General features: G+C 39.2%; 1 protein-coding gene across 2 annotated transcripts in view; it reads left to right on the forward strand.

Annotated features, from left to right (window-relative positions):
* LOC128019600 (dynein, cytoplasmic 1, intermediate chain 2a) overlaps positions 1–11,937 on the forward strand; it is a 30,833-nt gene extending 18,896 nt beyond the window's left edge. For both annotated transcript variants that reach the window (XM_052605677.1, XM_052605678.1), the window contains 11 exons: positions 119–205; positions 985–1,147; positions 1,246–1,345; positions 2,391–2,516; positions 7,366–7,512; positions 7,660–7,773; positions 8,138–8,271; positions 9,394–9,538; positions 9,608–9,748; positions 10,024–10,149; positions 10,474–11,937. In XM_052605677.1, coding sequence (XP_052461637.1) covers positions 119–205; positions 985–1,147; positions 1,246–1,345; positions 2,391–2,516; positions 7,366–7,512; positions 7,660–7,773; positions 8,138–8,271; positions 9,394–9,538; positions 9,608–9,748; positions 10,024–10,149; positions 10,474–10,587 — 1,397 coding nt within the window. In that variant the 3' untranslated portion in view covers positions 10,588–11,937. The remainder of the gene's footprint in view (positions 1–118; positions 206–984; positions 1,148–1,245; positions 1,346–2,390; positions 2,517–7,365; positions 7,513–7,659; positions 7,774–8,137; positions 8,272–9,393; positions 9,539–9,607; positions 9,749–10,023; positions 10,150–10,473) is intronic.
* The last annotated feature ends 220 nt before the right edge of the window (positions 11,938–12,157 follow it).

Below are 12,157 nucleotides of genomic sequence, written 5' to 3' on the forward strand. Positions count from 1 at the left end.
AAAAAAAAAAACCTTAACCATTGTAAAGTATGAATGGTGTGAAACATGGGTCCTGTAATGAGACCGTGCTGCAGCTCTGATGTGAAGTGTGTTGATGTTTGTGATCTTCCTCCTGCAGAGGAAGATGAGGAGGAAGAGATCCCACCGCCGCAGCCCGAGGTCGAGACAGAGAAAGAGAAACCAGCAGAGAAACAAGACGAGGAAGGTATTGAACACCCCTCATGCTCAGTCTCCTATCAGCTCCACTGTAATACACTACTGCTACTTTACTATCATTGATTTACCGTCATACTTTCTGTTAATATTTTTAATTACATTTTTAGATTTCCTGTTTTCAGTTCAGATGTGATTTTAGTAATTTTGTGTTTGTCATTTTAATTTTTATTTTTTATGGTTTCAATCTTTTTAGTATTTCAGAACTAAAAATGTGAAAATTAGAATATTGTTATATATTATTTTCTCATGCATGTAATAATTTATATATGCGTGTTCATTGCTGTGTGTGTGTGTGTGCACTTTGAATGGGTTAAATGCAGAGCACAAATTCTAAGTATGGGTCACCAAACTTGGCTTCATATCATGTCACTTTCACTTAACACTCTATTGAGGTTATTTATTATTCATGATTGAAGTAGGCATTTCATGGGAGTTCGGACTATTTGCAGTGTTTTTTCACATTAAAATATATATAAATATTTCCACTTATGCACATTTTCTTCTTGCTGTATGAATGTGTTTAGACAATTTTCAAAATATTTTTTCATGTAGATATACTTTCCTGCAATTTTCTAGTCTTGCATGGCTCAATACTGGATTGACTGGAACAAACAGCCATGTTGCATAAAATTAAACACTATTTGATCAAACACTTTGGAACATTTGTCAACCACTAGAATCAAGACTTCAACAATTCTCATGTATAAATGGAATGAGTTTCCTCCAGTGACACACCTGTCATTGTTTCCTGTCCGTTCGTGAGTGTAGCGCCCCCTCATGAGCTAACAGAGGAGGAGAAGCTGCAGATCCTGCACTCGGAGGAGTTCATGGAGTTCTTCGATCACAGCACACGCATCATGGAGCGCGCTCTGTCCGAACACGTGGATGTTTTCTTCGACTACAGCGGCCGTGACATGGAGGAGAAGGAGGGGTAACAGTCAGCCCTACTCACCTAAAACAAGCTCATGTGCACTGTTCAGTGTGAGATACTTGCTTATGTGTGTGTGTGTGTGTGTGGTGTGTACCTAGTGAGATGCAGGCTGGGACCAAACTGTCTGTAAACAGAAAGTTTGTTGATGATCACTGGTCCAAACAGCGGGTGGTGACCTGTCTGGATTGGTCCCCACAGGTACGTCACCTCCTGATTTCTGAAGGATCATTTGATACTGAAGAGTTGCATAATGATGCTGAAAATTCAGGTTTGATCACAGGAACAAATTACTTTTTAAAATACCAAGAACATTTTTGATCAAATAAATGCAGCCTTCGTCATAAGAGACTTCTTTCAAAAACATTAAAAAATGAAGAGTTTGGTTCTGATATGCTATATATCCGTTTTGATTAATTTGAGTAAAACTGTGTTTTCTTTAGCAAGAAAGTCGCAAGATGTTTCATATTTTCACATAGCATCTTTAGGTTATAATTTAGGTTAAAATAATCCAGTGAGTCCTTTTACATTAGGCCTACTGTCAGGTTACAGTTAACAACAGAGCACAAAACTTAAATATAATAATTATTTATTTTTAAATATAACAAGCAACACTCAACTTACAAAAGAAAATGCATGCAAACATGTAAATCGCACATAAATCACACATTTCACATTGGCTGTGTGTTTAGAGGTGTTTTTCAAAGTGAATTTCTTTCGCCGTATCAAACAGATGATTGGATGTCTTGGAGTCGCTGTGTCTAGTTTGATGTAATAGATCTCGAGTATAAAGCCTCTGAAATGCACTGCACCTCATGTGTGTCCACAGCACAAACAGATGTGTGTGATTTGAGAGAGAGCACAAACCACACACTCGAACAATGCTGTCAGTGTGAGTTTACATGAGAAATCTCCTGGCGTCGTGCAATCAGTGGCTCATCAGATACTTTACGGCATTGTTGGTTTTAACAGTACTAATTGTCCGTGCATATGATACTAGGACATGAGAAAGTATATAAATTATTAAAAAAATAAATACGTCACATTCAAAGGATTTAAAATTCAGCCAGGTTACCCCAGTTAAAGTAAGTAATAACAATTTAAGTAAGGGTTTCAGTGGATTGCAGCATCAAACCTGAATGTTTAAATCTCCGTTAAATCCCACAGTCAGAGTAAGCTGTAACCAGACTAAGTTTTACTTGGATAGTAAACGTCTAGTTCTTCTGACCTGTACATGTGTTGACAGTATCCAGAGTTGCTGGTCGCCTCTTACAACAACAACGAGGAAGCACCGCATGAGCCCGATGGAGTGGCTTTGGTCTGGAACATGAAATACAAGAAGACCACACCGGAGTATGTCTTCCACTGTCAGGTACACACACACACGCACACACACACACATACGCCTGTCTTCAAACAGCATCGGCTGACTTTTCAGTCCTCCCTGTGCACACACCTCCTCAAAGCTATCCCACTTAACATGATTGTCATATACAAACACGTACACACCGGCCTGAGATCTCACGGGAGGGCTGCAGACAGATTTCCATCCATCTTTTCTTTCTCTCTGTATCTTACTGTCTGCCTCTTATCCCCCTGAACAGCTTCTGCACACTGTGTTTTCTCTCACCTGGCATCCAAATGCACTCACATACACACACACACACACACACACTTGTGATACCTTAAAGGAATGGTTCAAATTCTTTCACGTCATCACAATGCCATTTCTTTTTCCTTGTGTGTTTCACAAAAGAAGAGGTTCTGAAGACTTTAACTTTTTCTTTTCCATGCATTAAAAGCATAGTGACATGCATAGTGATCATATCTGTAAAAGTATAAAATTGCATTGTATTGAGAAAAAACAGCATGTGAAAATTGTCTAATATCGCCTTTTGTGTGCCATGAAAGAGTGAATGTCATACAGGTTTAGACCAACATTGGGTGAGGAAGCTAAATTCATTTTTCATACTTCTTTAAACACTGTGTCACACATCCACATTCATTCACAAACTCAGGTGCATATGTTTATATTAACAGAGCTCTGTTAGCGTTGAGTCAGTAACACTTTCTAATAATCAGTACTGAATATTACTCAACCTTCCTAGTGCATTTAAAATCTGCATACACCTTTCTCATTCCTCGGGTCAGATTTAGCTTAAATCTTACAAAACCTTCTTAACTTTAAAACCATGTAAAAATGTGTTTAGTGACCGTGTTATTACCATGTTAATACTTTATATTTTCCATTTTGTTCATAAAAATTTCACATTATACATGTACTACAGCAAAGTTAGTGTGACGCAAGAAAAATATTTCAGTAATATCATTACATTTATACAAACATATAAAATAAGAATTACCTCTATGAACCTTTTGACTTCAGTCGATTTAAAATACTTGAACACTCAAATCAGACAATAGCAAATGGTCACCAGCTTCAACCCTACAGTTTTTTTTAAATATATATTTCTAGCCAGCATGCTTTATTAACAAACGATACAGAAGCAAAATGTGTCATTCCTTTTAGAAGTTTTTTCTTCACTGCTCAGTTGAGTGTTGCTGTATGTTTAGTGTTAGCTGTGTGTTTGGCCTGAGGTGATCTGCTGTGGACGTCCTGAGTAGAACCACATGTGCCACCCTCAGCAACGGATGCATAGCTCACACACACACACACACACACACACACACACACACAGATGCGGAAAAACTCATCAAAAACTCAAAAGTATTCACACACACTCAGAGGTGTGAACTTGTTACTTTTTCCATCTTTCTGCTGAGTGTGTTGGGGCTGGTTAACTCTTCTTAGAGGAAAGTATGAGTTGTTCAGCTTATTCAGTGCAGAACAAAATTCAGTATAGCGTCATTAATTGTTGTTGTAAAAATGTAATTTTGTTGTTTTGTGGTGTACATTTGGATTGGTGTTTTGAGGTGTCATGGTGGAATTTGGAATTTGCTTACAAACTATTCTCCAAAACAGGAAGGTACAGAACATGCTGAGAAACTATCAGCTGAATCTCTCAGAAGCAGCAGTGTGAAGTCACTTGTCAAACTTTACTTGGTTACTTTACTACCCCTCCCCCATTTAAACTTTCATTTTTAAATAGTATAAAATAAATTAGCTAAACAAAAATAATTTTAACACAACTATCAAATATTCTTTACAGTATATTATTTGGATACGTTCATTCTGTTTAAAGCAAAGTGAAGAAATACTTAAAGACTAAGTTCACCCAAAAATGAAAATTCCAAGAATGCGTGATATTAAATTTCTGCTGATATTTGATATACCGATATTCTTCATCCTCATTTTGACCAGTAGCCAATGCTGATACCGATATATACTGGCCACTTTATTAGGTACACCCTGCTAGTATGAGGTTGGACCCCCTTTTGCCTTCAGAACTGCCTTAATTCTTCGTGGCATAGATTTAACAAGGTGTTGGAAACATTCCTCTGATTTCAGTCCATATTGACATGATAACATCACGCAGTTCCTGCAGATTTGTCGGCTGCACATCCATGATGTGAATCCCCCGTTCCACCACATGTTCAAGAAACCAGTTTGAGATGATTTGAACTTTGTGTCACGGTGCATTATCCTGCTGGAAATGGCCATCAGAAGATGGGTTCACTGTAGTCATAAAGGGATGGACATGGTCAGCAACAATACTCAGATAGACTGTGCGTTTAAACAATGCTCAATTGGTACTAAGGGACCCAAAGTGTGCCAAGAAAATATCCCCCTCACACCATTATACCACCACCACCAGCCTGAACCTTTGAGACAAAGCAGGATGGATTCATTCTTTCATGTTCTTTATGCCAATTTATGACCCTACCAACTGAATGTCACAGCAGAAATCAAGACTCATCAGACCAGGCAACATTTTTTTCAATCTTCTATCGTACAATTTTGGCGAGCCTGTGTGAATTCTAGCCATTGAGGCTGTTGACACCGGTCTGGACGGGCTAACAGAGACTGTAATATCATAAATCAGTTTATGTGAGTCCTACCAGGACTTTTTTTTCCTACAATGAAAAACTGTGTTTCACTGCAAAACTCAAGACAGCTTCATCATGCCACAGAGGATGCGTACAGAAGTGGTGACAGAATCTTGTACAATCAGGACATGAACACTATGACAAAAGAGATGAGTGTGGAACCTAGTAGGAACCTAGTTTTCAGCAAAGGAACCTGCTTCAGTGTGGAAAAGGCTGAAAGACATTATAAACTACAAGACTCCCAGCACTGTAAAGAATCAGCAACTTGCAGAAGACATGAATAAGTTTTACTGTAGATTTGAAAAACCTGGGTCTCACACCCCAGTATTGTACTGACCATCTCTACACAACCATTAACACCTCCAGCAACCCCTGTCTCCCCGCTCCTGCACTTCAGATCAGTGAAGATGATGTGCGTCAGGTCTTCAGGAAACAGAAGAGAAGGAAAGCATCAGGCCCAGAAGGTGTAACCCCAGCCTGTATGAAAACCTGCGCTGACCAGCTTGCCCACCTCTTTTCACAGATCTTCAACAGATCACTGGAGTCCCTGTGTCCCTGCCTGCATCAAACGCTCCACCATCATCCCCATCTCAAAGAAACAGGACTAAATGACTTAAGACCTGTTGTCCTAACGTCTGTGGTCATGAATTCATCTGAATGACTGGTGCTGGTTCACCTGAAGGACAGCATTAGACCAAGCAAACAAATCTGTGGATGATGCAGTTAAAATGGGACTGCATTATATCCTGCAATATCTGGACAAATCGGGGACTCATGTGAGGATCCTGTTTGTGGACTTCAGTTTGGCCTTCAACACTAACATCCCAACACTCCTCTAGTCCAAAATAACTCAGCTTTCTGTTCCTAGCTCAATCTTTCACTGGATCACCAGCTTTTTGACAGATAGGCAACAGTTAGTGAGACTGGGAAATTCATGTCAAACAGCTGCTCCACCAACACTGGTGCCCCTCAGGGATATGTCCTCTCCCCACTGCTCTTCTGCCTGTACACCAACGACTGCACCTCTACTGACCCCTCTGCCAAACTCCTAAAGTTTGCAGATGACAGCACAGTCATCAGCATCACCCTGGACAGTGATGAGTCTGCTTATAGAAGTTAGGTTGAGCATCTGGCTGTCTGGTGCAGTCTTAACAACCTAAAGCTGAACACGCTCAAAACAGTGGAGATGATGTCATTCAGGTTCCTGGGTACCTCACAAGACCTGAAGTGGGACATTCACAGGCCCAACAGAGATTGTACTTCCTTAGCCAGCTGAGGAAGTTCAACCTGACACAGGAGCTGTTATTGGGTCTGTCCTGTGCACTTCAATAGCTCTCTGGTATGGCTCAACTGACATTAGAAGACTACAGAGGATGCTTCTGTCACCAGAACAAATTCCTTATATGTGCAAACATACAAAACTAATATTCTGCAACAAAGTGCAAGAGCAACAAAAACTCTTTCTGATTCATTTTATAACAAGTCGGCCTACAGCACCCCCTAAATAAATAAAACGCCTTACCGGAGGAACATTAGGACCCGGGGGAGGTTGCCGCTGCTGCTTCCATAAAACACAAATTAAGAGATTTTTAATATAACCTGAAATATTTTCTGTTCCTCCATTGAAAGCCCATTCCACCAAAACTTGTGACTCAAGCTTGAGTTTCTGCAAGAACCAATTATTTTCTTCTTGTGTGTGATGCAAAATACAGATGCGCTTCTGTTAACCATATTTGAAGAGCTCTATGTATGTGAGTTTCTAAATGTTTATGTGTGAATATAAGCCCACATTAAATATGTTAATCAAATAAAGCAATGGTATCTCTTCAGAAGACTAGGATTCAACCAACTGATTTAAGTGGATTACTTTTATGATTTATTTGAAGCATCAAAGCTTAAGGTTTCATTTTAAATATCTTAATTTGTGTTTTGCATATGAATGAAAATCTTCTAAGTTTGAAACAACATAGGGGTGGATAATTTTTGGATCATCTGTCCCGTTAAATACACGAACACAACAAGAAGCAGCATATAAGATGGTGAATTTAGCGAGTAGGCAAAAACATGGATTGTAACATTATCTGTGTTCGTTAGTTCTCATTTTTCGATTATGCATGTGAATCTGCTAAACCTGACTTTCTTCACATTTGTCCAGCAGGATTGAAGGAATGTGCAATTCAACAATATTATCTCTATCTCTCTCACTCCTCTAGTCTGCGGTCATGTCTGCTGTGTTTGCAAAGTTTCACCCAAACCTGGTTGTCGGTGGCACCTATTCAGGACAGATCGTCCTGTGGGACAACAGAAGTAACAGACGCACCCCTGTCCAGAGGACACCTCTCTCTGCTGCGGCGCACACGGTATGTGACGAAAAAGAGGCGAAGCAGTTGCTGCAGCCCAAGAACCATGAGATATTAATATGGTGTCCAAAAAGAAAATTGCTTATTTTTCAGATTTGTTTTATTAGTTTTTTACCCTTAACCTTATATTTCTGATCCTCCATGCAGCACCCAGTGTACTGTGTAAATTTGGTTGGCACACAGAACGCTCATAACCTCATTAGCATCTCTACTGATGGAAAGATGTGCTCCTGGAGTCTGGACATGCTGTCTCAACCACAGGTACCCACAATGCTCTCTGCTCCATCCATCATGTGACCCATACCTTCAGAAGTACCATCATGGTTTCAGTATTGGAGATCACATGCAAAGAGAGCCACTTGCTTACTCAACCAGTAAAAAGAGTGGATTTTGTGTACAAGTCTTACTGATGTGAATTTTTGGGCTTCAGAAGCTCTATTAAAGGCCCACACAACCTCTTCCTTGCTGCTCACCCTTGAGTTTCCAGAAACGCTGACAACACCACAGTGTCAGATGTTAATGGCGAGTAGAGCGCTGGCTGAGTTTAAATTGTGCATTTCTAATCTGTGTAAAATGCTGTTGGCTGTGGTGTTATTGATGCGTGTGTGTGTGTGTGTGTCTTCAGGACAGTATGGAGCTGGTGTTTAAGCAGTCTAAATCCGTTGCGGTCACCTCCATGTCCTTCCCTCTGGGTGACGTTAATAACTTTGTGGTGGGGAGTGAGGACGGATCAGTCTACACAGCCTGTCGTCATGGCAGGTATTACACACACACACACACACACACACACACACACACACACACACACACACACAGAGACACAGTGTTCACTGCAGGAGCTCCATGAAGTTATGCGTGTGATCCACTTGGCAAAAAAACATTTTCTTTCTTATAAAATGGCAAATTTTCTTAGCAATTTAATAAAATTGTATAATAAATAATATTTATACTATTGATAATTGTTTCTATCAATTTATTAGTAAATAGTAATTATGTACAGTATATGCTGATGAGTAAGAAATAATAGTTTAATTCATCTAGGACACATTCAATTGATCAAAAGTGTCAATAAAAATATTAATAATGTTAATATTGAAAATTCAGTTTTACCATCACAGGAAAATAAAAACATTTTAAAATATATTTAGATTAAATTAAATGTATGCATTAAGCAGACGCTTTTATCCAAAGTGACTTACAGTGCTTTCAGGCTAACAATTGTGACCTATCATGTGTTCCCGGCAATGCTCTACCATTTGAGCTACAGGAACACTATATATATATATATATATATATATATATATATATATATATATATATATATATATATATATATATACATTTTTTTTTTATTCAAAGTTAAAAGTTGTTTTAAATTGTAATAGTATTTCACAAAATTACTGCTTTACTATTTGTTGATTAAAATAAATGCACCCTTGGTGAACATAAGAGACTTAATCTTACAGACCCCAAACTTTTGAATGCTAGTGTTGATATTAATTGTAAGTAAATAGTGAATAAATAATTAATACTGAATTTCTATTAATAATACATTTCAGATGTCTACTGTGACTGTAGAGCTTTACTCAAGCAGAACGCATGTTATAATTCGTTGTTAACTCTCTAAACGTTCTTCCTTAAAATTCCAGCACAAGTTTTTGCATCAAAAATATGGAAAGCGGTTTGTTTTTCTGAAAGCGATGTATTCTGTGTGTTTGCGTGTGCTGTGATGAGCAGAGAGAGTGAATGTTTGCTCTTCATTGGTGATGCTGTGATTATCTGATCCTCTCCACACACACTCAGCGTCTCTCAGTAATGAGTGTGAAGTGTGAACTGACTGATGGAGACATGCTGAACCTCTGTCCTTCTGTGTGTGAGCAGTCGAGCAGGTATCAGTGAGATGTTTGAGGGGCATCACGGTCCAATCACAGGCATTCACTGTCACACAGCTGCAGGACCTGTAGACTTCTCTCATCTCTTCCTGACCGCCTCATTCGATTGGACCGTTAAACTCTGGAGCACCAAGGTAGCACAGCATCCATAGCCCTGTCAGTCACGAGTCTCTGAGCTGACTGTGTTCCTCTCTCTGCTGTAGAGTAACAAGCCGCTGTACTCGTTTGAGGACAACTCTGATTATGTGTACGACGTCATGTGGTCTCCGGTGCATCCCACCCTCTTCGCCTGTGTGGACGGACTCGGACGCGTCGACCTGTGGAACCTCAACAACGACACCGAGGTCAAGCATGAAGTATTATTCAATAAACGATGCAGAACATATTTAGGATTGACAATGAAGGACTGAATTGTTATTAACGGTATATATTTGAAAATATACAACTTCTTCATAAAATCAGCCTTGTCCTGTGTGTAGTTAAACATATGTTTGAACCAGTTACTATTAAATATCAGCATGGAAGTTATGAATCCCGATGTAGAATGTAAAATTGAAATTGTGTGCAATTGTCAGCAGTGTAAATGGTATTATTATAAAAGCTGTGTGTGTGTGTGCAGGTGCCCACTGCCAGCGTGTCTGTGGAAGGCAGTCCGGCTCTGAACAGGCTGCGCTGGTCTCAGTCGGGCAGAGAGATCGCTGTGGGTGACTCCGAGGGACAGATCCACATTTATGACGTCGGCGAGGTGAGAGGACACAGTTTAAGACACATCACAGACCGACTGCACTCTCTCTCCTTCTCCCGTTCTGTCACGTAAAAACCCCAAGCGCAGTCCCTAAAGATGACACGCACTACAATTGCATGTCTGTCAGAGAGGGGGCCCTTTAGGGGCCACAGAGGGCCTCTGTCACTCAGCAGATAGAGTGGGAGAATAAGATGGAGGATTGTTAGCCAGGGGTCAGTTCACTCTGACAGTCCCACAATAGTTTGATGGTGGCCACCGCAGGCTTTACACTTCTTTACCAAACGCTCCCGTCTAATGTTTGTCTCTCTCTCTGTTCCACCCCAGCAAATCGCAGTTCCTCGAAACGATGAATGGACCCGCTTCGTGCGGACGCTGGCGGAGATCAATGAGAACCGCGACGATGCCGAGGAACTGGCGGCTCAGCGCCTCGCCGCTTGATCATCATGAACACCTGCAGATCTCAGAAAGCTGGAATCGCGTCTCTCTCTGGAAATGATTTCTGTGTGCTTTGAAACCTTTGATTCTGCCTTTAGTTAGGAATACAGATGTGAAACATGGACCGTAGGTGCGAGAGCAGACCCCCCCGACAGCCCACGACCAGAAGCCTTAATATTTGCATGCAGGACACCCATAATGAATGTTTCTGTTTCTATCCAGGCATCTCTGCACATGCTAAACTCTCAGCTTATTATGCACAGCCAAATATGAAATGTCTCAGTAAACCTCTGTCTGGATCCACCAAATTTTTTTTATAAATTATATATATATATATATATTTTATTTTTTTGCTATAAAAAATATGAAGCAGTTTTTGTGCTATTTTTATGACAACTGAGCACATTTTCACATTATAAAGCAAAACTAAAAGTTTAAAGGAATAAATTTGCCGCCTTATATTTACACAGATTTAGTATTCTGGGTTTTTTTGTGTAATGCAGTAAAACAGAATTGGGGTGAGGGAGTGTGCTTAAGTGCTAGATGTCATAAATGGTATAAAATGTAATAAAAAGTGTTTTCTTTTGATTTTTGGGTGAAATATGTTTCTTCAGATCCTCATCTAACATCTGTACTGTTCTCAATACTGGCAAAACTTTTTTTTTTTTACTTGCTCACAGTCCTAGAGAATTGGCATGATCTACCTCTTTCAGATCTTGTCAGTGGGTCATATTTATCATCATGCATTGAGTCTGGTGGAGATTTCTGCTGTCTAACTGTGGACCAAATGCTGGAATAATTAATGACTTTTAAGCGTTTCTTTTTTGTGTTTTTGTTTCTGATAATGAGTGATCTTGTTCCTCTCCACCTTAGGCAGGGGCACAATCACATATTTCTGATACATATACATATACCATGTTTATTTTCCAACTATCTGAATGGTTTAGTGTCTCTTTTAGAGATCAAGGTCTTTCTCTTCCAGTGCTCCTCTGTATGAAACGCTGTCACTTTTGCACAATCTCTTTGAATGTCTTTGTATATCTGAATTCTTTTTCTAAACCAAATCTTTGGTAAATCTCTTGTAATTTACCTTGAATCAGTTTGAAGTCATCCTGTAGTATTTCGCGAGGCGAAAGTAGGTTTGCAAGGATTTTCAAAAACGTTGAATGTTTCCAGCAGTATTCCTCGTGTTTAATGGAATGTCCAATAAATTCTGCATTTGAAATGTAACAGTAGTAATTTATTTCAATAAATGACAATACAATAATCAATGCATTCAAACCAAATATCTTAAGTCTGTTCAAGTGTTTTTTGTTTTTCCATATTAAAATATATAAATATATTATATCATTATTATTTGATGTGTCCTGTTATTAAAAGCTGTTACACCTGCGGTGCGATTCTGTGCAAGATGTAAAAATATGACATAATAATATGAGACACAAGCCATAAAAATAAGTGTTTGTGGAAATACACTATTGTTCAATAGTTATTAATACTTTTATTCAGTTAGGACAGAGTAAATGATAATAAATGATTCTCGAGCAGTAAACAAGCATATTAATATGATTTC

The sequence above is a fragment of the Carassius gibelio genome, chromosome A9, assembly GCF_023724105.1.
Source record: "Carassius gibelio isolate Cgi1373 ecotype wild population from Czech Republic chromosome A9, carGib1.2-hapl.c, whole genome shotgun sequence".
Lineage (NCBI taxonomy): Eukaryota > Metazoa > Chordata > Actinopteri > Cypriniformes > Cyprinidae > Carassius > Carassius gibelio.